Genomic DNA, 26,748 nt, shown 5'->3' on the forward strand with positions numbered 1-26,748 from the left:
CTTTTCTCTCACTCTTCTTGCTGATTTTATGTATTTCCATTACCCCTCTCTCTCTCTCTTTCTCTCTCTCTCCTCTCACCGACTTCCTCATTTTTTTCCGTCTCTTTATACCTTCCATGTCTTTCTTGCTGTTTTTGATCTCTCTCTCTCAAACCATCCTTCTCTTTCATACCATTCTTCTTTATGCTTTTATTTCTTTCTATATTTTTCACTCTCTCTTCCTTTGTCTATTTTGTCTCTGTTGTTCTTCCCTTTCCATTATTATCCCTCTCTTTCATTCATTTCCCTCTTCTTGATGCATTTATTTTCTATATTTCTATCTTTCTTCATCTGTTTCTCATTTCACCTCTCTCTCTCTCTCTGTCTGTCTCTCTCTCCCCCTGTCTCTCAGTCTCGGGTGACTCGTGTATGAGTCCAATCGCTCAATAAAGCTGTCTGCCAGGGAAACATATTGAGTGCCAACATAGATGGATACTCACACAGCCTCACTCACACACACACACACACACACACACACACACACACACACACACACACACACACCTTCACCAACCCCGACTTGTGCTGCATTCACTGGCGCCGTTCTGTTTATGTCCACATACCCAATTTTAGTGAGCTTGAAACCTAACCTCACCCTTAACACCAAACACACACACACACACACACACACACACACACACACACACACACACACACACACACACACAAAAGCCTCTTCATCATTTATTCCTCATGCTGAAGCCAAATGAATAAAATATGAGGATTCATGCTCTTGTTTTAACTCTGCTCCTTTCCCAGTTGCTCTCTCATCTCTCCTCTTCTCCCTGCTCTTTATTGTCTCCTCCATCTTTCTTGTCTCACCCTTTTTTCACCTCTTTATCTCCTCTCCTCTTCTTTCAAGTCCATCTTTCTCGTCTCTTCCTCTGCTATCATCTATTTTCTGTTCGTTTCCTCACCTGTCTTTTCACCTTAATCTCTTCATTTTTTGCCTCCTTCTCTTCTCTCCTCTTTCCTCCTCTCCTCTTGTCACTGCCTGAGCCACAGACTTGAGCCAGAATTAAAATTTACACCATTACTGGATTAATATTATGTTGTTTCCAATGGCAACAAGATATAAATCCAAAGTCCCTTGATTTGGTCTCTTTCCTCTTAAACATTCATTATCCACAACAAACCAATCCACTGTAACCAACAGGACCACAATTCCAGTTCAACAACACAATATATAACCCCAATTCTAAAAAGTTGGGACGCTGTGTAAACTGTAAATAAAAACAGAATGTGAAGATTTGCAAATCATGGAAACCCTATATTTCACTGAAAATAGTACAAAGAGAACATATCAGATGTTGAAACTGAGAAATTTTATTGTTTTTTGAAAAATATATGCTCATTCTGAATTTGATATCAGCAACACATTTCAAAAAAGTTGGCACAGGGGCATGTTTACCACTGTGTTGCATCACCTCTACTTTTAACAGCACTCTGTAAACGTTTGGGAACTGAGGAGACCAATTACTGTAGTTTTGAAAGAGAAATGTTGTCCCATTCTTGTCTGATATACTATTTCAGTTACTCAACATTTCAGGGTCTCCTTTGTCGTATTTTGTGCTTCATAATGCGCCAAATGTTTTAAATGGGAGACAGGTCTGGACTGCAGGCAGGCCAGTTTAGCACCCAGACTCTTTTAGTACAGAGTCATGCAGATTTAATATGTGCAGAAATCAGTTTGGAATTGTCTTGCTGAAAGATGGAAAGCCTTCCCTGAAAAAGATTTTGTCTGGATGGCAGCATATTGCTCTGAAACGTGTATATATCATTCAGCATTCATGATGCGTTCCCAGATGTACAAGCTACCCATGTCATGTGCACTAATGCACCCTCATACCAGCACAGATGCTGGCTTTTGAACTGTGCACTGATAACAAGCCGGATGGTCCCTCTCCTCTTTAGCCTGGAAGACGTGGTGTCCATGATTTCTAAAAATAATTTCTACTTTTGATTCGTCAGACCTTGGGACAATTTTCCACTTCGCCTCAGTCCATCGTAAAAGAGCTCAGGTCCAGAGAAGGTGGTGGTGTTTCTGGATATTGTTTCTATCTGGTTTTAACTTGCATTTGTGGATGCAGTAATGAACTGTTTTCACAGACGATGGTTTTCTGAAGTGTCCCTGAGCCCATACAGTGATTTCCACTACAGACACGTGTCTGCTGTTAATGCAGTGTCTCCTGAGGGCCTGAAGATCACAGGCATCCAATGTCAGTTTTCAGCCTTGTCTCTTGCATACAGAGATTTCTCCAGATTCTCTGAATCTTTTAATGATATTATGTACCATAGATGATGTGATCCCCAAATTCTTTGCAAATTTACATTGAGGAACGTTATTCTTAAATTGTTGCACTGTTTGCCCACACAGTCTTTCACAGAGCAGTGAACCCCTCCCCATTTTTACTTCTGAGAGACTCCACCTCTCTGGGATGCTCTTTTTATACCCAATCATGTTACTCACCTGTTGCCAATTAACCAAATTAGAGGAGTTTTTTAGCATTACACAACTTTTGCAGTCTTTTGTTGTTCCTTTCCCAACTTTTCTGAAACGTGTTGCTGACAACATATTCAAAATGAGCATAAATTTTTCAAAAAACAACAAAATATCTCAGTTTCAACATTTAATCTGCTGTCTTTGTACTGTTTTCAATGAAATATAGGGCTTACATGATTTGCAAATCATCGCATTCTGTTTTTATTTCCAGTTTACACAGCGTCCCAACTTTTTGGAATTGAGGTTGTAAACAAAAGAACAAAGTCCCCACCCATAAATATTACTGTAGCCAATCAGGCCACATTTCTCGCTCCAATGGACAGAAACCAGTAGGACCACATTTCCCACCCCTGACTGTCATTGTAGCCAGTCCAACCACAGTTCATATCTGAATGCAATATAACCAATTAGATCACAGTTCCTATCCCCAATTGAAGGTAACAAATCAGAACACTGTTCCTGCCCACCAACACAATATAACCAATAAACTGAATGCAATATTTAACCCTAAACCTAACCAATAGTTCTCTGTGACCAATCAGACCACAGTTCCCAATGCTACATAACCAGACATGCAGCAGTTCCCAGGCAATGTAACCAATAGAACCATAGTTGGGCTATCAAGTCCTAGTCCGAGACCAAGACGAAGACTAGTCGAGATGGAGTCAAGACCAAGTCTTGGGGGGGCTGAGGCTGAAAACCATCAAATCCTTTTGTAGGTCGAGCCTTTACTTCAATTTCATAAATCCATCTATCCATTATCCGTAACCACTTATCCTGTACAGGGTCGCAGGCAAGCTGGAGCCTATCCCAGCTGACTATGGGTGAGAGGTGGAGTACACCCTGGACAAGTCGCCAGATCATCACAGGGCTGACACATAGAGACAAACAGCCATTCACACTCACATTCACACCTACGGTCAATTTAGAGCCACCAATTAGCCTAACCTGCATGTCTTTGGACTGTGGGGGAAACCGGAGCACCCGGAGGAAACCCACACAGACGGGGAGAACATGCAAACTCCACACAGAAAGGCCCCCGTCGGCCACTGAGCTCGACCCCAGAACCTTCTTGCTGTGAGGTGACAATGTTAACCACTACACCACTGTGCCACCCCTCAATTTCATAAATGCCAGACCTAATTTGTAAGTTTTCTTGAAAACTACATAGAATCCTGAAGAACAATAGATTTGGCCATACTACTAGAAGACGACACAAACTTTTTTTTTTTTTTGATAAACTCTTGGTCAAGACCAACCCCATATTTCACGAGACCAATGCCCAAGACTGAGGAAAGTCCAATTTGATACAGAAATTATCTCAAGACATTTTGCATCTCACTGAACAGTTGATAACGTCAACAAAATAGACTTCAAGTTAAAACTATCATGAATTCAGGACTGACTCTGATGCTCATATACATTTGTTCATAAGCTCATATGTTCCTGGCACTTTTATAATTGCCCTTTTTGACTACATAGCATACTGTTATAGAAGGGAAATTATTTATACTCGCACTGTCTGGTGTCACTCAGATGAGGATGGGTTCCCTTTTGAGTTTTGTTCCTTTCAAGGTTTCTTCCTCATGATTTCTCAGGGAGTTTTTCCTTGCCTTCCTTCCTCTCCTCTGGCTTGGTCATTAGGGATAAATTTCTCAATGCAAAATGTACAGTATGTACTATATTTTTGTAAAGCTGCTTTGTGACAATGCTTATTGTTAAAAGTGCGAAAGAAATAAAATTGAATTGAACTGTATAGAATAGAAGACCAGACTCGAGTCCTCCAGTCCTACACCCCAGTTCCCTTCTGCAAATGTCACTGTAACAAATCCTACCATAAACCCCACTGTATCCAATCATTAATATGAAAATACAGCTCCATCAGTGTAAATATTTTATTTTATGTTGTTTCGTATTTTATTTATGCAGCACGGTGGTGTAGTGGTTAGCACTGTCACCTCACAGCAAGAAGGTTCTGGGTTCGAGCCCAGTGGCTGATGGGGGCCTTTCTGTGTGGAGTCTGTATGTTCTCCCATGTCTGCGTGGGTTTCCTCCGGGTGCTCTGGTTTCTCCCACAATCCAAAGCCATGCGGTTAGGTTAACATGGGGCAGCCATGGACTGAGGTTGGGTTGAAGTGGCCTTGAGCAAGGCACCTAACCCCCAACTGCTCCCCGGATGCTGTAGCATCACTGCCCACTGCTCTGGGTATGTGTGTGTGCTCATTGCTCACTTGTGTGTGCATGTGTGTGTGTTCACTGCTTCAGATGGGTTAAATGCAGAGGTGGAATTTCACTGTGTGCTTAAGTCTGTGCTTGAGTGTACGTGTGACAAATAAAGGCTTCTTCTTATTTAGTTCAATAGAAGAAATATGTAAGTCTCAAAGTCAAAACTACAAACCCTTACCCCAACTCTTATTCAAGCATGCACTTACAAGTTTCAGCTGAGAGACCATGCTCCTGACCATGAGTCAGCGTTTATCTGTCAGTTGCTAAAACCTTCCTGTACTCGAGCAGCTCGTTCTTAACTCTCATCACATCCTGTATGTATGTAAATATGATACACTCATGCGTGCTGCCTTCATTATGCTGCAGGGCAGACATTTAGCCAGACGTACTGCACTAATATCCTCCAGAATAACACACTAAAAATGTGTTTATTACCTAAAAATGAAGTGTGAAATATTGGAGACTTTTTTGCAATTGCATCCCACGTTATGTAGCAAAAGGGGCGGAGTCATAAGAGACCTGTGCAGTTAAAAAAACACGTCTACACCTCAAACACAAATTGTGGCAGCACTGGAATTTAAAAATGGTGGTGACATGATGTAATTACATGGTGATGTCTAGGAATACACGGCGAGTAATTTGAGACTGATCCTCTCGGATTTACGACATGGTGTGCGTGTGTGTTGTTTTATAAGGATTGACTGCCTGAAACTTAGAAGTTTTTTTTCCTATAGTTCCCCTGGGAGACTGTTTTGCACAGTGATGCAGCATCTAGTGTTTTTACCGGAGGGATTTTCACCCCAGTAACTCTGAGACTAACTGCATACACACACCAACACACACATCAAGCAAGCCATTATAACCACACACACATACACACACATTTAACTGCAGATCACAGCAGCCATCACGACACACAGTCAGTGTGCTCGAAAGCAGCTCCTGTTCACGCAGGCACCCTAACAAAGACACTAAGGCCAAGTTTACATTAGACCGTATCTGTCTCGTTTTCTTCGCGGATGCACTGTCCGTTTACATTAAACCGCCTGGAAACGCCGGGTAACGGGAATCCACCAGGGTCCACATATTCAATCCAGATCGTGTCTGATCCGGTGCTGTGTAAACATTGAGAATACGCGGATACGCTGTGCTGAGCTCTAGCTGGCGTCGTCATTGGACAACGTCACTGTGACATCCACCTTCCTGATTCGCTGGCGTTGGTCATGTGACGCGACTGCTGAAAAACGGCGCGGACTTCCGCCTTGTATCACCTTTCATTAAAGAGTATAAAAGTATGAAAATACTGCAAATACTGATGCAAATACTGCCCATTGCGTAGTTATGATTGTCTTTAGGCTTGCCATCCTTCCACTTGCAAGTGGTAAGTGACTTGCGCACAGCGGCTCAGTCCCGAATCACTGCTCGTGCGCTCCACTCGCGCGCTCTGTGAGCTGCGCAGGGCCGGAGTGCGCACCCTCCAGAGGGCACTCGCTGTTCAGGGCGGAGTGATTTGGAGCGCAGCCGCTGAGGAGGAAGCGATGAGCCGCACTGACACATTTCTCAACTTACGTGCCGAATTAGTCATGTGATTAGCGTATCCGTGTAATGGCTTTGCTGTGTGCACGCGAATCGTGTATTGGCGTTGCTGTGTGCACACTAATCGTTTTTAAAAACATTAATCTGATGATCCGCTGATACGGTCTAATGTAAACCCCACCTAAGTATATCTTTACATTTCATTACGGTGACACTAACTGGCGTAGACCATACGGTGTACATGTAGGTTGATGAATATGAACACGACAAAGGCATAATAAAGGTTATATGTACAGAACAATTTCCAAGAAAATGAAATGTAATTGATTTGACAGGAAACAGCATGAGGTGGGAAACTTTAGGTCACTCGTGCTCTTCATGCTCAGAGAAATTTTGCTCTATTTTCTATAAATGCAGTAATTAAAACTATATGCGCTAACCCCACCCCTCACATTTACAGTGGCGCTTGAAAGTTTGTGAACCCTTTATAATTTTCTATATTCCTGCATAAATATGACCTACAGTAAAACATCATCAGATTTTCACACAAGTCCTAAAAGTAGATAAAGAGAACCCAGTTAAACAAATGAGACAAAAATATTATACTTCGTCATTTATCTATTGAGGAAAATGATCCAATATTACATATTTGTAAGTGGCAAAAGTATATGAACCTTTGCTTTCAGTATCTGGTGTGACCCCCTTGTGCAGCAATAACTGCAACTAAACGTTTCCGGTAACTGTTGATCAGTCCTGCACACCGGCTTGGAGGAATTTTAGCTCGTTCCTCCGTACAGAACAGCTTCAACTCTGGGATGTTGGTGGGTTTCCTCACATGAACTGCTCACTTCAGGACCTTCCACAACATTTGGATTGGATTAAGGTCAGGACTTTGACTTGGCCATTCCAAAACATTAACTTTATTCTTCTTTAACCATTCTTTGGTAGAACAACTAGTGTGCTTAGGGTCGTTGTCTTGCTGCATGACCCACCTTCTCTTGAGATTCAGTTCATGGACAGATGTCCTGACATTTTCCTTTAGAATTCGCTGGTATAATTCACAATTCATTGTTCCATCAATGGCAAGCCATCCTGGCCCAGACACAGCAAAACAGTCCCAAACCATGATACTACCACCACCATGTTTCACAGATGGGATAAGGTTCTTATGCTGGAATGCAGGGTTTTCCTTTCTCCAAACATAACGCTTCTCATTTAAACCAAAAAGTTCTATTTTGGTCTCCTCCGTCCACAAAACATTTTTCCAATAGCCTTCTGGCTTGTCCACGTGATCTTTAGCAAACTGCAGACGAGCAGCAATGTTCTTTTTGGAGAGCAGTGGCTTTCTCCTTGCAACCCTGCCATGCACACCATTGTTGTTCAGTGTTCTCCTGATGGTGGACTCATGAACATTAACATTAGCCAATGTGAAAGAGGCCTTCAGTTGCTTAGAAGTTACCCTGGGGTCCTTTGTGACCTTGCCGACTATTACACACCTTGCTCTTGGAGTGATCTTTGTTGTTCGACCACTCCTGGGGAGGGTAACAATGGTCTTGAATTTCCTCCATTTGTACACAATCTGTCTGACTGTGGATTGGTGGAGTCCAAACTCTTTAGAGATGGTTTGTAACCTTTTCCAGCCTGATGAGCATCAACAATGCTTTTTCTGAGGTCCTCACAAATCTCCTTTCTTCGTGCCATGATACACTTCCACAAACATGTGTTGTGAAGATCAGACTTTGATAGATCCCTGTTCTTTAAATAAAACAGGGTGCCCACTCACACCTGATTGTCATCCCACTGATTGAAAACACCTGACTCTAATTTCACTTTCAAATGAACTGCTAATCCTAGAGGTTCACATACTTTTGCCACTCACAGATATGTAATATTGGATCATTTTGCTCAATAAATAAATGGCCAAGTATAATATTTTTGTCTCATTTGTTTAACTGGGTTCTCTTTTGGCCCTTTTCCACTAACCTTTTTCAGCTCACTTCAGCTCGCTTCAGCTCACTTCAGCCCGACACGGCTCGCGTTTCGACTACCAAAGAACAGCACGACTCGGCTCGCTTCAGCCCTGCTTAGCCCCTAAAACTCGCACGGTTTTGGAGTGGGGCTGAAGCGAGCCAAAGCGAGCCGAGTGAGGCTGGGGGCGTGAGCAGACACTCCCCTGTGCACTGATTGGTGAGGAGGAGTGTCCTCACATGCCCACACACGCCCCGCGAGCACGCTGGGATCTGTAAACACCGTAAACCCGGAAGAAGAAGAATTACGAATTACAAGAATTTCTGAAGCCTTATGCGCCTCGCCTCATCTATACGCTCTTGCCAGTATCTGTTGGCGTTGTCGGTGACAACACGCCACAGCACCAAGACCAGCAACACTAACGACTCCATGTTTATTGTTTACTATTTGGGTCGTGAGACTACCGCTTAAAAGCTCACTGATGTCACTGTTTGCGCTGCTTAACGACATCACGTGACGTCCACCCACTTTCGCTAACTCCACCCAATGTGTCCACCCACTTCCAGCCAGCACGGTTCAGCGCGGTTGTAGTCGAAATGCAACTCCAACAGCCCCGCTCAGCTCGACTCAGCCCAACTCAGCAAGGCACGGCTCAGCCCAACTCAGCCGCATTTGTAGTGGAAAAGCGGCATTTGTCTACTTTTAGGACTTGTGTGAAAATTGGATGATGTTTTAGGTCATATTTATGCAGAAATATAGAAAATTCTAAAGGGTTCACAAACTTTCAAGCGCCATTGTATGCAGCTGGGTAACAAAGAATGTCCTGGTTCATGAGGAATCAGCTAAACCTTTGTAAATCGACAGCAGGAATGTTGAGTTTGGTTCGGCTGAAATCATTTACACACAGCAGTTGATAACTGAGACGTATTCTCTTGCAGAAACAACAACAGTCTCTCGTGACATGGACAGGACGTAACTTACACTGATTTTCGTAGCATCCTTTGACATCTCCTCTTGAGGCATCACCTGCAGGATAAAACACATAAGACGCATGAGACACATCAGAGAACAGTGTGAAATATTCAGCACAACACCTTACTGGATTTGCATTTTGTCCTTTACCTCTTGGTTCAAAGTATTTTACATTTTTTGGGGGGAAGGAAAAGGTCAAATCAAAAGGTCAATCCAATGACATTTGTCAAATTGTAATCGGTGCTGAATGTTGATTTGACAAAAGTCAGAAATGTTCTTTATTTATAAGCCACCTTGTGTATTCTAAAGGCATGCAATGATTCACCCAATTAATGATTCGATTAATTTCACGCTATTCTTGAAAATTAAAAAACAGATTAAACAAAGAAATTTTTATTAGCAGAAAAAAATGCAAGATTTATTTTCCCATACTTTAACAACTTAAATATCCATCCATCCATTATCTGTAACCACTTATCCTGTGCAAGGTCGCAGGCAAGCTGGAGCCTATCCCAGCTGACTACGGGCGAGAGGCGGGGTACACCCTGGACAAGTCGCCAGGTCATCACAGGGCTGACGCATAGACACAGACAACCATTCACACTCACACTCACACCTACGGTCAATTTAGAGTGACCAGTCAGCCTAACCTGCATGTCTTTGGACTGTGGAGGAAACTGGAGCACCCGGAGGAAACCCACGCAGACACGGGCAGAACATGCAAACTCTACAAATAAAGGCCTCAGTCGGCCATTTGTTTCGAACCCAGAACCTTCTTGCTGTGAGGCGACAGTGCTAACCACTACACCACTGTGCCACCCTAACTTAAATATTCCTTTTGTTAAATAATAAACAAAACAAAATTAACATGTATTATAAGGACTTTATGAATATATATAAAGGGGTTAGGGGTATGCTATATATAAAGGGGTTAGGGGTATGCTATATATAAAGGGGTTAGGGGTATGCTATATATAAAGGGGTTGGGGTATGCTGTATATAAAGGGGTTAGGGGTATGCTATATATAAAGGGGTTAGGGGTATGCTATATATAACGGGGTTAGGGGTATGCTATATATAAAGGGGTTAGGGGTATGCTATATATAATGGGGTTGGGGTATGCTATCTATAAAGGGGTTAGGGGTATGCTATATATAAAGGGGTTAGGGGTATGCTATATACAAAGGGGTTAGGGGTATGCTATATATAACGGGGTTGGGGTATGCTATATATAAAGGGGTTAGGGGTATGCTATATATAAAGGGGTTAGGGGTATGCTATATATAAAGGGGTTAGGGGTATGCTATATATAACGGGGTTAGGAGTATGCTATATATAACGGGGTTAGGGGTATGCTATATATAAAGGGGTTGGGGTATGCTATATATAAAGGAGTTTGGGGTAAGCTATATATAAAGGAGTTAGGGGTATGCTATATATAACGGGGTTGGGGTATGCTATATATAAAGGGGTTGGGGTATGCTATATATAAAGGAGTTTGGGGTATGCTATATATAAAGGGGTTGGGCGTATGCTATATATAAAGGGGTTAGGGGTATGCTATATATAACAGGGTTAGGGGTATGCTATATATAAAGGGGTTGGGGTATGCTATATATAAAGGAGTTTGGGGTATGCTATATATAAAGGGGTTGGGCGTATGCTATATATAAAGGGGTTAGGGGTATGCTATATCTAAAGGGGTTAGGGGTATGCTATATATAAAGGGTTAGGGGTATGCTATATATAACGGGGTTAGGGGTATGCTATATATAACAGGGTTAGGGGTATGCTATATATAAAGGGGTTGGGGTATGCTATATATAAAGGAGTCTGGGGTATGCTATATATAAAGGGGTTGGGCGTATGCTATATATAAAGGGGTTAGAGGTATGCTATATATAAAGGGGTTAGGGGTATGCTATATATAACAGGGTTAGGGGTATGCTATTTATAAAGGGGTTGGGGTATGCTATATATAAAGGAGTTTGGGGTATGCTATATATAAAGGGGTTAGAGGTATGCTACTGTATATATAACGGGGTTGGGGTATGCTATATATAACGGTTAGGGGTATGCTATATATAAAGGGGTTGGGTATGCTATATATAAAGGAGTTTGGGGTATGCTATATATAAAGGAGTTAGGGGTATGCTATATATAACGGGGTTGGGGTATGCTATATATAAAGGGGTAAGGGGTATGCTATATATAAAGGGGTTAGGGGTATGCTATATATAAAGGGGTTAGGGGTATGCTATATGTAAAGGGGTTGGGGTATGCTATATATAAAGGGGTTAGGGGTATGCTATATATAAAGGAGTTAGGGGTATGCTATATATAACGGGGTTAGGGGTATGCTATATATAAAGGGGTTAGGGGTATGCTATATATAATGGGGTTAGGGGTATGCTATATATAAAGGGGTTGGGGGTATGCTATATATAAAGGAGTTAGGGGTATGCTATATATAAAGGGGTTAGGGGTATGCTATATATAAAGGGGTTGGGTGTATGCTATATATAAAGGGGTTAGAGGTATGCTATATATAAAGGGGTTAGGGGTATGCTATATATAAAGGGGTTAGGGGTATGCTATATATAAAGGGGTTGGGGTATGCTATATCTAAAGGGGTTAGGGGTATGCTATATATAAAGGGGTTGGGGTATGCTATATATAAAGGGGTTGGGGTATGCTATATATAAAGGGGTTAGGGGTATGCTATGTAACACACATTACGGCATTATGAATACAGGATTCACAGGAAGTGTTACTAATTTGTACATTTGCAATTTGTGTAAGTTATTAGTGCATGGTACATCCAATACAGAAGTGGCTACAGTGTTATCACATGTTCATGAGAATTAAAAATTCTAAGAACATCTCATCTCATCATCTCTAGCCGCATTATCCTGTTCTACAGGGTCGCAGGCAAGCTGGAGCCTATCCCAGCTGACTACGGGCGAAAGGCGGGGTACACCCTGGACAAGTTGCCAGGTCATCACAGGGCTGACACATAGACACAGACAACCATTCACACTCACATTCACACCTACGGTCAAGTTAGAGTCACCAGTTAACCTAACCTGCATGTCTTTGGACTGTGGGGGAAACCGGAGCACCCGGAGGAAACCCACGCGGACACGGGGAGAACATGCAAACTCCGCACAGAAAGGCCCTCGGGCTCGAACCCGGACCTTCTTGCTGTGAGGCGACAGCGCTAACCACTACATCACCGTGCTACCCAATTCACTAACATGTCACTTATAATGCATTATGAACACAACAGTCACTGGAAGCGTTGACTAATTAGCGAGCTTCATATTAATTTTGTACACAAGTTAAATGGTACATTGGGGGTTAGAAGTGGCTGTAAAATGTTATCACATGTTTATAAGAAAGGAGCATTCTAAGAACAGTTACAGTGGCGCTTGAAAGTTTGTGAACCATTTATAATTTTCTATATTTCTGTATAAATATGACCTAAAACATCATCAGATTTTCACACAAGTCCTAAAAGTAGATAAAGAGAACCCAGCTAAACAAATGAGACAAAAATATTATACTTGGTCATTTATCTATTGAGGAAAATGATCCAATATTACATATCTGTGAGTGGCAAAAGTATGTGAACCTTTGATTTCAGTATCTGGTGTGACCCCCTTGTGCAGCAATAACTGCAGCTAAACCTTTCCGGTAACTGTTGATCAGTCCTGCACACCGGCTTGGAGGAATTTTAGCCCATTCCTCTGTACAGAACAGCTTCAACTCTGGGATACTGGTGGGTTTCCTCACATGAACTGCTTGCTTCAGGTCTTTCCACAACATTTCGATTGGATTAAGGTCAGAACTTTGACTTGGCCATTCCAAAACATTAACTTTATTCTTCTTTAACCATTCTGTGGTAGAACGACTTGTGTGCTTAGGGTCGTTGTCTTGCTGCATGATCCACCTTCTCTTGAGATTCAGTTCATGGACAGATGTCCTGACATTTTCCTTTAGAATTCGCTGGTATAATTCAGAATTCATTGTTCCATCAATGATGGCAAGCTGTCCTGGCCCAGATGCAGCAAAACAGGCCCAAAGAATGATACTACCACCACCATGTTTCACAGATGGGATAAGGTTCTTATGCTGGAATGCAGTGTTTTCCTTTCTCCAAACATAACGCTTCTCATTTAAACCAAAAAGTTCTATTTTGGTCTCATCCGTCCACAAAACATTTTTCCAATAGCCTTCTGACTTGTCCATGTGATCTTTAGCAAACTGCAGATGAGCAGCAATGTTCTTTTTGGAGAGCAGTGGCTTTCTCCCTGCAACCCTGCCATGCACACCATTGTTGTTCAGTGTTCTCCTGATGGTGGACTCATGAACATTAACATTAGCCAATGTGAGAGAGGCCTTCAGTTGCTTAGAAGTTACCCTGGGGTCCTTTGTGACCTCACCGACTATTACACGCCTTGCTCTCGGAGTAATTTTTGTTGTTCGACCACTCCTGGGGAGGGTAACAATGGTCTTGAATTTCCTCCATTTGTACACAATCTGTCTGACTGTGGATTGGTGGAGTCCAAACTCTTTAGAGATGGTTTTGTAACCTTTTCCAGCCTGATGAGCATCAACAACGCTTTTTCTGAGGTCCTCACAAATCTCCTTTGTTCGTGCCATGATACACTTCCACAAACATGTGTTGTGAAGATCAGACTTTGATAGATCCCTGTTCTTTAAATAAAACAGGGTGCCCACTCACACCTGATTGTCATCCCATTGATTGAAAACACCTGACTTGAATTTCACCTTCAAATTAACTGCTACTCCAGAGGTTCACATACTTTTGCCACTCACAGATATGTAATATTGGATCATTTTCCTCAATAAATAAATGACCAAGTATAATATTTTGTTTCATTTGTTTAACTGGGTTCTCTTTATCTACTCTTAGGACTTGTGTGAAAATCTGATGATGCTTTCGGTCATATTTATGCAGAAATATAGAAAATTCTTAAGGGTTCACAAACTTTCAAGCGCCACTGTATACTGCTTTCTGAATATGTACTATGTATGCTTTTTAGCAAGCATTTATAATGCATTATGAATACAGGATTCACTGGACATATTAACTAATGAGCAAGTTTCGGATTTGTACGCAAGTTAAATGGTACATTATGACTTCGAAGTGACTACAGTGTTATTCGTGAGAATTGAGAATTCTACGATGGTTATAATGATTTATGAACACGTGTTGTTTATAATGCACTATGAATACAGGAGGATTGACAGGAAGTGTTAACTAATGAGTAATCTTTGGATACGAACGCCAGTGAAATGGTAATTTATGGTTGAGAAGTGACTATACTGGATTATGTTCGTAACAACTGAGAACAGTTCTAATGATTTATGAATACGTTATGTAAGCTGTATGTATGCTATATATTATGAATACAGGGTTCAAAGGGTGTGTTTACTACTCAATTAACAAATTTCCAATTTGTACGCAAGTTAAACGGTACATTACAGTTCACACAGTTTACAGTTTAGATGTGACGATGGTGTTATGGTCATAAGAATTAAGATTTCTAAGAACTGTTATAAGGATTCATGAATTATGTATTATTTATAATGCATAATGAATACAGGCTTCACAGTGTGTGGTAACTAATTAGCAAATTTCCGATTTGTATGCAAGTTAAATGGTACATTATGTCTTCGAAGTGACTCCAGTGTTGTTCATAAGAGAATCGATGATTCTCAGATGGTTATAAAGATTTATGAATGCACGCTTTTTACAATGTACTAGCACGGCTGTTTTGTCTCGCTGAGGGTGTGAGAGTGAAACATGCAGCATGCAGAGCGTATAAAAGCGGGGGAGCAGAGCAGCAGTTGGTTTGTGTGTGTGTGTAGTGGACACAGAGAGCCTGTAGCCGACTGTACCCTCCTCAGTGGCCCAGGATGAATAATGTATGTTGGTGCGGAGGTTAGCGCGGGTTTCTTTACTTCCCTCCATCCAATTAGAAAGCATTCGCAGCGCCGCAGTTGGGAGCCACGCAAACTTTTCCTCTCTGTCGCTGAACCCTTCACCCCCCGGAAAATTATTCCTCAGCACCTTTCAATCTTCCTTTTCCTCTCCGGTGCCTGCTCTCTCTCTCTCTTCTCTCTCTCTCTCTCACACACACACACCTCTTCCTCCTCCCTCTCTTGGTGCCTGGGGAACCTGATGCTATTTCTACCTCAGTGATTAATGTGGAGATAGCATTTCCTGCACACAATTCTCCTCCTCAGTGCATCCACACTCATTCCCTTTTCTAGTCTCGTACTTTTGCTATTTATTGTGTATCTACTGTCTCGTTAATATTGTACCTTATTGAACTGTTAGAGCTGATGTCAAAATGGATTAGTCTTAGAATTTCTGAGAATTTGGAGTAAGATTAGATATCAGATCGGGGCCATGAAAGGAGCAGTGAGCTCGATTGAACAGAGAGGGCTCTTAATGTATATTTTTGGACTTTCTGTGGTTGGATTAATCATAGATTTTGTACAGAAATACTTCCTTTATAATGCAGCATTATTAATATCATATTTTCTTGATTAAACAATAAACAAATGACCATGTCTTAAAGAATATAATGTCTTTCTTTTGTGAATGGTTATGGCAAAATAAATATTTTACTTACAATAACATCCACCGATTTGATTTTTGGTTGTATTATAAATGCAAATTTATGCATATTTAATTAGATGAAGTCTCAACTGCATACTAAATAAAGGTTTATCGCTTATTTCCCTTTTCCACTAATATAACCGTTCCAAGGCGGATGCTAAATGGGAGCCGTTTCGCAGCAATCCAGATTAGCAGACGAACACGTGATCAAATCCAAGCAAGGTTCGAATGCCAGGTAAACAGAGCAATGCAAAGACAATGAACATAAAAATACAGGTCAGAAACAAAAAGTAATAAAAAAAAAGCAGGATTAACAAGTACCCTGGAGGAGCAAAATCTCTCACAGAAAGGTGATGAGTGAAGGAGTATAAATACATAGAAGTAAATGAAGATTAACAGGAAGCAGGTGAGTTTAACAGACAGGTGAGGGAGAGCAAGATAGAAACTGGATCCGAATACGGATACTCCCACAGTACTGGTACGCAAAAAGCAGTACGTAGGGTGTCTGAATTCTCAGTCAGCATTTACTAGTAGTTGAATGGTACCTGGATAATCTACGTTTGTACTATGCAAATGTACCACACTATGCTACACTACGCTATCCCATAATTCAGCTGGAGCCTCTGGATAATCAAAGAAGAAGAACTGCCCTGGGGAGAATAGAAGGAGGATGGCAGATTGAAGTGAAGATAGTTGTTGCAGCATCCAAGTGGTGTCTCTGGTTGGGTAAAAATTTAAGTATATCAGGAATAGATTAAACATTTTTTCCTGGATCACCTGGATTGGCCAGACTTCAGATGTTTCCATCACTGGCCACAATGTGCCTCCATTCCATACGAGATGATGCCTTACTGTCCATGTTGTCCCGAGATTGTTGTTCAGCTCGTCTTTCCATCATTTTGGAGGTCGCCCGCGTGGTCTTTTCCAATTCCTTGGATACCACTCGACAATTGCGCAAGTCCATCGGTTGTCTTTGAGTCTGGCGACATGGCCTGCCCAGTTGAGCTTCCGTCTCTGGTATTCTGCGATCACGTCGTTCACTCCACTTCTCTCTCGTATCACCTCGTTTCTGATGTGCTCCCTCACATATAAATCCATCCTAAACATTTTTTACATTTTTAAAATTTCTGCAGCACATGTTGATATACACTCACTGGCCACTCACTGATCGCTGTGACTTTCACTGTCGCATGGGTGTTGGTTTGAGCCAGATGGACTGGTTTGAGTATTTCAGAAACTGCTGATCTCCTGGGGTTTTCACACACTCTAGAGTTTACACAGAATGGTGTGAAAAACAAAAAACATTGAGTGAGCGACAGTTCTGTGGGTGAAAACAAACGCCTTGTTGATAAGAGAGGTCAGAGGAAAATGGCCAGATTGGCTCGAGCTGCCAGGAAGGATAGAGTAACTCATAACAACTCTTTACAACCGTGGTGAGCAGAAAAACATCTCAGCATGCAACAGCACAAGACCACATTGGGTTCAACTCCTGCAGCCAAGAACAGGGATATTAGAATCAAGAACAAGTTCCTATTAAAGTTGCCAGTGAGTGTACATCATCTGTGAAAATCCGGGTCAGAGGACAGGTAAACTGGTGATATCCAAATTCTGTCCTTAGTACTCACTCGAATACTCATAGCACATACTACAGTACCAGTCAAGTAGTAGGTACTTAACTGATATTAGTACATACTGAGTATTCAGATGGAGCCATTATCTGGACTGGACTGAACTGGACTGGATTGCGGATTCATGGTGACTCATGGACTGGAGCTTAATAAAGCTGGTTATTGCACCTTGTGAACTTTCTTAATGACAAAAATACTTGTTTATGAGTTTGTTTGTTTTTTTTTTAATTGATTTCCTTAATTATAAGAACCAGACAAGAAAAATCACAAGGTGCATTTTTAAATTAATCTTATTTTTTTTTAACACTGTAAAAATGACTCTCCATGATGTTGATGCGAACACATAATCCTTATAAATCCTTAGCAGATGTTTTACCATATGCTGGGAGGTACGCCCAAAAATTTCATTTAAAAACATTCATTTTAAAAAAACAACAACAACAACAAAAACAACAACAACAAACATTTAAAGCCACATTAGCAGGGTTTTTAAAATGTCATTTTCATAAAAGTTTCCTGTATGTTAATACTCTGGAACTTTAGAGGTGAACTGCTCAACTCTAGGGGTGTTCACACGGCAACTTTTACTCCAGTGTAGCACCGGGGCTGCCCCGGCAGAGCGTTCACACGGTACAAAGTTATACCGGTGTAGCCCCTGAAAGCTGCTTAAACCGGTGCAAATCTAACCCTGCTCAGGAGGTGGTTTAAGAAATTTACTCCGGAGTAAATGCTAGTTTGCGGGGCAGCACCGATATAAAATGGGCCGTCTGAACGCTACAGGGGTAGACTCGCTACGCGTGAGGAGAGTTGATTACATACGGGCATTGCATAATTTGCATCCTGGTATTTTGCGCTTCCAAAATGGCGAATATCAACAACAACAGAACTGCGTGTCTTCCAGTGTTGCCAGATTGGGCGGTTTTAAGTGCATTTTGGCGGATTTGAACATATTTTGGGCTGGAAACCGTCAGCAGTATCTGGCAACACTGGTGTCTTCATCCACATTGTTTTCCCGGCGCTTGGTGATGCCATGACAACTGGGAAAAGGAAGTACATTTTCACGCATGCGCATATTTCATTTCCGCATTATTACTATCGTATAGCACGGTCGCAAAAACTGCCGTGTGAACGCAAGTGGGGCTGCACCGGTGCTAACATGCTTCTCTCTAGTAAGCAGGTTTGTGACGTGTGAATGCTCCACAAAATTTACACCGGTGTAAGATATATCGCAACAAAATACATCGGTGCAGCATCGATGCAAATATGTGCCGTGTGAACACCCCTTCTGTGTTCAGATCAGATTTTTACTCAATTGGTGATTTTCTATCAAATCAGCGGAACTTTTCACCAGAATCTCAGATTTTGCTGCAGGCCTTCAACCCCCCCCCAAAAAAAAATGCATCCACGACCCTAAACTGTGAATGAATGCTAACTTTTTAAAATGTAATACTGGTAAAATGGATCTTCTGGTTGGTTCCAAATCAATAATCTCTTCCAATAATAGTTTTAATCTGGTCATTGATGACACGGTCATAAACCTTCACCCAATGTACATAACTTCAGTGTTATCTTTGATTCTGCGCTCTCTTCTGAAAATCACAAACTCCTTGTCTAAAACAGCCTTTTTTCACCTTCGCAACATTACACATCTCTGTCCTGCACTCAGCACCAAGGATGCTGAAACACTCATTCATGCTTTTATTACATCATGACTAGATTATTGTAATGCTTTGATCATTGATTTTCCAGCCAAGTCCACTGCTCATCTTCAGTATATTCAAACCTCTGCAGCCACAGTCCTCACCCATACTAAACACTGGGCACACAGCACCCCTATCCTCCAGATCATCCACTGGCTTCCTGTTCTAGATCACATTCAATATAAAATTCTTCAGTTTTTATTTAAAGCACTCCATGGCCACACTCCTCAATCTCTAATGGAATTACTTCAACCTTACCCTACCAGTCACAGTCTCAGATCTTCATCTTCGGAGCTGTTTTCTGTCCCCAAATTTAAATTATCCACCATGGGTTCCAGGGCATGTAGGGTTGCAGCCCCCAAGCTGTAGAATTCTCTCCCTCAGTGCCTTCATGATTGTACATCTCGTCCCAAATTCAGAACTCAACTTGAGTCTTATCTCTTCTCTCTCTCTGCTATCCCTCCTCTCCTGATCACTATCCATTCATTTTCCATGCTTTGAGCTAGTCTGCTGCCTTTCACACCTCACTTTCACACCTATGGGTATTTTAGAGTAGCCAGTTGACCTACAGTACCAGTGACAAGTTTGGACACACCTTCTAATTCAGTGTTTTTTCTTTATTTTATTAATGAAAAGTCACTTCATATCTTAAAGGAACGATGGATGTCGTTTCTCTTTACTGAGTTGAGCGGTTCATGCCAGAATATGGATTACTACAGTTGTGAAACAGGGATATTTACTGTATTATTATTATTTACTATTTACTGCTTGCTCTCAGGGCGGTACGGTGGTGTAGTGGTTAGCACTGTCGCCTCACAGCAAGAAGGTTTTGGGTTCAAGGCCAGTAGCTGACGGGGGTCTTTCTGTATGGAGTTTGCATGTTCTGCATGGGTTTCCTCCGGGTGCTCTGGTTCCCTCCAAAGACATGCAGGTTAGGATAACAGGTGGCTCAAAATTTACCGTAGGTGTGAATGTGAGTGTGAATGGTTGTTTGTCTCTCTGTGTCAGCCCTGTGATGATCTGGCGACTTGTCCAGGGTGTACCCCGCCTTTCGCCCGTAGTCAGCTGGGATAGGCTCCAGCTTGCCTGCGACCCTGTAGAACAGGATAAAGCGGCTAGAGATAATGAGATGAGATGAGAACTTTTGACAAGGCACAACTGTTAATTGAAAAGCATTCCAGGTGACTACCTCATGAAGCCGGTTAAGATAACGTCAATAATGTGCAAAGCATCATCAAGATAAATGGTGGCTACTTTGAAGAATTTAAAATATGAAACATGTTTTGTTTGTTTAACATTTTTTATCACATAATTCCATATATGTTCCATATGTTATTTAATAGTTTTGATGTCTTCAGTATTGTTCTACAATGTAGAAAATAGTCAAAATACAGAAAACCCTATGAATGAATAGAGGTGTACAAACTTTTGACTGGTATTATATTCCACATATCTTTGTACTGTGGGAGGAACCCACACAGGCACAACATACAAGTTCCACATAGAAAGGCCCCAGTAGGCCATAAGGTTTGAACCCAGAATCTTCTTGGTGTGAAGCGACAGTGCTAACCGCTACACCAACATACTGCCCACATTAAACAGGCTGTTTTGTTAACTATTTATTTTAATCACTGATGTCGTGTTTTTTATGAAATGTTCTGTGAGGAGATGTTAATTTAATGTTTGTTAATTAGATAAACAGAGGTAGATGAAAGAGAGAGGGTGGATGAAGGTGGGATTGTGGGGGTCATGAGTCACGGTCTGTGTTAGTGTGGTGCTGATCAGCAGGGGTGGAAAGTTATGGACTTACAATCTTGTATAAATTTTGCTCATTTTCACATTAAAATGTTCTGTTGTCCTCAACAGTAAAGCTTTCACGCAACTGTCGGGAGATTGCAAGTTCAAATCCAGATGATGCCACAGCCACCTGTGCCTGGGAGCCTCATCTCTCATCTCATCTCATTATCTCTAGCCGCTTTATCCTTCTACAGGGTCGCAGGCAAGCTGGAGCCTATCCCAGCTGACTACGGGCGAAAGGCGGGGTACACCCTGGACAAGTCGCCAGGTCATCACAGGGCTGACACATAGACACAGACAACCATTCACACTCACATTCACACCTACGGTCAATTTAGAGTCACCAGTTAACCTAACCTGCATGTCTTTGGACTGTGGGGGAAACCGGAGCACCCGGAGGAAACCCACGTGGACACGGGGAGAACATGCAAACTCCACACAGAAAGGCCCTTGCCAGCCCCGGGGCTCGAACCCAGGACCTTCTTGCTGTGAGGCGACAGCGCTAACCACTACACCACCGTGCCGCCCTTGCCTGGGAGCCAAGACAGCAAAATTGCCTGTGTTCTCTGTGTGGGAGGGGCTTGCTCTCTCTCTCTCTCTCCTCTGTTAATCATGGTGACACTAGCCAATCAGGGAGCATCTGGTAGCTCATGTATGTGGAAGAGGGCAGATAGCACTTTTCTCTCAGTGTGTTTCGCTGTCCTGTGACGTAGCATGAGCAGCAGCTAGAAAAAATGCACATGCCTCAGAGGAAGCACGTGATAGCCTTCCCCCTTCCCGAGTAGTAGCTGTTCTATAAAAGGGGAGAACTGGGGCGTGGCTGTTAACTGACAGGTGACAAAATTGGACAGAACTAGATAGAACTCGACGCCAACGGCATCGATGGGGATGCCCGGTAGACTACACACCTTATTAAGTTGTGATTTGGGGATGGACATTTGACCTCACAGTAATCTTGACCTGGTGGAATTACTTGTATCAGCCTTGGAGATATTGTGTTCACAAGGCTTTCGGACAGACATCTGACCTCACAGTGACCTTGACCTTAGACCGTTTGATCTCAAAATCTAATCAGTTCATGTTTGTCCCAAAGTGCACAAATGGTGAAAGTTTGGTGAAATTCCTTTCATTAGCCTTTGAGATATCGTGTTCATAAGGTTTCGGGACGGACGGACGGACGCACAGACAGACGGACAACCCGAAAACATAATGCCTCCTGCACCTTACGGTGGCGGAGGCATAAAAATGAAGAATATTTTGTGAGAGAGACAGATTATTTTAATGAAGGCCATAGGTGCCAATACTTTTGTTGTGGCGCAAATAGACAATATGTTCACTGAACATTTTACCGAGGTCAGAAATATGCTCAGAACACACTATCTGTTCATTTTGAACAATGTACTCGTATTTGGCGGCTCACGAGTCATCTAAAGAGTGCAAAGTTTTCAGTGATGGACCAGAACCAGATGTGAAACAGTGATTCACTACAGAATGGACAGGATGGATTAACATTAGCATCAGTCACCTGGTTGGTGGTCCACGTCTCCTTGTCTGTCCACTCTTTGTGGTTCCTGATGTACCACCACTGGATCTCCAGAGAATAAGAAGTCGAGCCTGATCCCCGAAACGAACAGGCCATCTCCACATCCTGCCCACTGTGCGCCGTCATGTCATGAGGGACCTCTGTGAAGAGAGCTGGTGAGAGAAAGACAGAGATAGAAAGGCTTTAAAGGCCATTATTTTACATTTACAGCATTTTAAAAGGAGACAAGAAGCGAGCGAGACTATAGAAGTCCACTTAAGCACTACAAGAGAAGCTTTTCGGGGTCAAATCTAGTTATTTAAGCATTATGTGCATTATTTTAAAAGCATCGTCATAAAAAAAGAGAGAGAGCGAGAGCAAGAGCGAGAGAGAAATGGCATTAAAGTAAGAATGATTCACAAACGATGTTAGCTGCAGCTAACATGAGTCACTTTTGATTTCCTTATGGATGTGATGTTAGTACTTTGAACAAAGTTATAGCTTTCAGTCACACTCTAGTAGCAGGAAAATGTTGGGAAAACTTTTGGCAAGATAACTAGCTTTTCCCAGCCTTCAAAATAAATCCAAACTGAGCGGCTAAAGTTTATTTTTATCGATGCTCCTGAGACTTTCAGTCCAAGCTCAACAGCGTATTCAGCACATTTCAGACCAGACTGCATTCCTCTCATCATACTGAACAAAAATAGGTTGTTTCCATTTTGGTGCTGTCTCCACCTCCCCCATCCTGTCATTGGTTTCGTCCACGATTGTACTCATCCATTAACTCTTGATTTGTTTGCATATTTATTCCCTAATAATTCTTTGCTTCCGGGCGGCACGGTGGTGTAGTGGTTAGCGCTGTCGCCTCACAGCAAGAAGGTCCTGGGTTCGAGCCCCGTGGCCGGCGAGGGCCTTTCTGTGCGGAGTTTGCATGTTCTCCCCGTGTCCGCGTGGGTTTCCTCCGGGTGCTCCGGTTTCCCCCACAGTCCAAAGACATGCAGGTTAGGTTAACTGGTGACTCTAAATTGAGCGTAGGTGTGAATGTGAGTGTGAATGGTTGTCTGTGTCTATGTGTCGGCCCTGTGATGACCTGGCGACTTGTCCAGGGTGTGCCCCGCCTTTCGCCCGTAGTCAGCTGGGATAGGCTCCAGCTTGCCTGCGACCCTGTAGAAGGATAAAGCGGCTAGAGATAATGAGATGAGATGAGAATTCATTGTGAAGTCTTATTGTGCTTTTTATATCATTATTTTCAAGGTTTGTTTTCCAACTTTCCTTGCTATGGATTCGCCCCAATTATACACACACTGAGCACCAGGATTGTGTCCTACCTCTGCTCAGCACGCATCACAATTTCTCTTTACGTCATCACAGATGAGATACAATTGCTCTCGTTTACTGATCAGAAGGGCCAGAGTTTAAGCCACGGTCAGTCTCCTACTGTTGGGCCCTTAACCCTATACCGGTATGTTCCAGGAGCTCCCAGCTTCCTAACAAGCCAGGATATGCAAAGACAAAGATTTTCTTCTTCTTCAGATCCAGTTTTATTTTCCAACCCAACTCTTTCAAGAAAAAAATTTAGAGAAACTGATCTCCAAACACGGACATGAAAGGGGCAGTTTCTATTCAGTGTGGAAATAAGCGATACCCAAGACACCTTATCGGACTGCACACACACTTCTGGTAGCCAGCAGGCAGCCCTGTGCACTTCAAAGCAAGTGATTCAGCTCCGTACGGATCACTCACACCTCACTTTCAGACCCTCTGCATGAGACAGCACCGGTGTATAATGCCCTGAACCAAGCTGGAGGAGGTGTGAATTGAGGAATGTGGAGCGCTGATACTAAAAAGTAACACAATACATGAAGAAAATGTGCCTTGAAAAAAGGAAATGGTAAATGTTATATCGTATTCTTTAGGTTGAATTCTCCATTCTGATTTCTTATACATTCATTTTCTATAACAGCAGCTCTGACTGTAGTTCAGCTATAAATTGCAGCTGTAAAGTAAAGCACTCGTTCTAATATGTGATCGTTTCTATGGTAAGAGCTTACAGACAGCCAGTGTTGTAGTCAAGTCACTAAACCTCGAGTTTAGTGTTTAAGTCCGAGTCAAGCCCAAGTCATTAAAAAAAATTTTGAGTCAAGTCCACTATTGATCCGAGTCGAGTCCGAGAACAAGACTCCAACCGCACCATTCGACAGTGGTTGTTTCAGCGCCATTAACATTAGTTTGTCCCTGAACATGACGTATGAACAGGTGAATGTGCTTCTCTTTGTCAGGGAGTGTGAAGTATTCTGTCAGAGATGGTTGGGAGACGGATGTAAGTGCAGAAGGTGTGTTTATTAATACAAGTGAAGACAGTAAACAATCCAGAACGGCAGGCAAAATCATAAAACAGTGAAACAGGCAATAGGTCGAGTGAGGCACAAACAGGCTATCATAGACTCGGCAGAATCAAAGACGAGAAACTGGAAATCAGGGATCAGGAACCCAAACAAGGAAATAAGGCTCAGTAATGTATCAGCAACGCAACTCAATACTTCGCAAAGTAAGTGTGTTTCCACAGTTTTTATATCAGTGTGCTGATTGCGCCTTAATCCTGTGCAGGTGCGAGTTGTTTATGGTGCACGTGCGAGAATCCGCTTGGCACACGCACTGTCCGGAGCATGCCTGAGAGTCTATCTGATGCACGCGCCAAAGAGCACAGGTGTCACACTTTTACACGAAATTAGTACAAAAATTAATGTAGATATAAATATCTTATGCCAAATTATTATGGCATGTTACAAAAAATAAAGACAAAATCCGAGTCCTCGTCTCCAATTTACGAGTCCTAATGCAGTTAATGCACGAGTCCGAGTCCAAAGTGCTCAAGTCCAAGTCAAGTCACGAGTCCTTAAAATTAGGGCACGACTCAAATCCGAGTCCTGGACTCAAGTACTACAAGCCTGCAGAGAGGTCTCCATAGTGAACACTCCGTATAAATGGTTTAAAATGTGTGTAATTGTTGATAAGGTAATATCTCATCTCATCTCATTATCTGTAGCCACTTTATCCTTCTACAGGGTCGCAGGCAAGCTGGAGCCTATCCCAGCTGACTACGGGCGAAAGGCAGGGTACACCCTGGACAAGTCGCCAGGTCATCACAGGGCTGACACATAGACACAGACTGATATGGTAATATCTCATCTCTAGCCGCTTTATCCTTCTACAGGGTCGCAGGCAAGCTGGAGCCTATCCCAGCTGACTATGGGCGAAAGGCGGGGTACACCCTGGACAAGTCGCCAGGTCATCACAGGGCTGACACATAGACACAGACAACCATTCACACTCACATTCACACCTACGGTCAATCCAGAGTCACCAGTCAACCTAACCTGCATGTCTTTGGACTGTGGGGGAAACCGGAGCACCCGGAGGAAACCCACGCGGACACGGGGAGAACATGCAAACTCCACACAGAAAGGCCCTCGCCGGACCCGGGGTTCGAACCCAGGACCTTCTTGCTGTGAGGCGACAGCGCTAACCACTACACCACCGTGCCGCCCTGGTAATATATTAATTATTAAATATATAACTGTTCTGTAAGGAGATATTTATTTAAAGTTTAAGAAAGGAGTCTCTAGTGTCAGCACTTTGTACCAGTCCAAAGTAACGCTGTAACCTGAAAGTTTTCCGACATTTTGTTGCATTAGCTGGTGAGGAAACAACTGTGTATAGCTGTTGTAACATGACTGAGAACAGGAACTAACTTGTTTCAGGGGTGTTTCACAACATTCAATTGATTTATTTTGTTTTAAATTGTGAACTATAAATGGACATAAGTACAACATAACTACGGAAAGTAGAATGTAATTGTAAAACGTAAAAAAAAAAAGAAAAAAAGTTTTGTTTGAAATGCAAAGTCCACCAAATCCACCATCTTGGGATTCAATGGGAAAGGAAAACATGCCTTTAGCTCCATAAACCATTCAATTGCTATTAACTTCTAAAAAGATCTAAATGTTGTAAGCTATTATCACTAATAAATTAACAAACAGAAATTGTAGCGATATGATGGCTAGATTTGAGTTTGCATGGTCTTATTTAGCTAATCTCATTCTCATCTCATCATCTCTAGCTGCATTATCCTGTTCTACAGGGTCGCAGGCAAGCTGGAGCCTATCCCAGCTGACTACGGGCGAAAGGCGGGGTACACCCTG

The 26,748-nt window shown here is 42.4% G+C and overlaps 1 protein-coding gene across 1 annotated transcript in view; it reads right to left on the reverse strand.

Annotated features, from left to right (window-relative positions):
- The window catches only part of LOC132896106 (V-set and transmembrane domain-containing protein 2-like protein), a 93,710-nt gene that overhangs the window by 2,206 nt on the left and 64,756 nt on the right, over positions 1-26,748 (reverse strand). The window contains exons 2-3 of the mRNA XM_060936823.1: positions 22,550-22,719; positions 9,254-9,298 (exon numbers count right to left, since the gene is read on the reverse strand). Of these exons, the coding sequence (XP_060792806.1) occupies positions 9,254-9,298; positions 22,550-22,719 (215 nt within the window). The remainder of the gene's footprint in view (positions 1-9,253; positions 9,299-22,549; positions 22,720-26,748) is intronic.

Source organism: Neoarius graeffei, chromosome 13, assembly GCF_027579695.1.
Source record: "Neoarius graeffei isolate fNeoGra1 chromosome 13, fNeoGra1.pri, whole genome shotgun sequence".
Taxonomy (NCBI): Eukaryota; Metazoa; Chordata; class Actinopteri; order Siluriformes; family Ariidae; genus Neoarius; species Neoarius graeffei.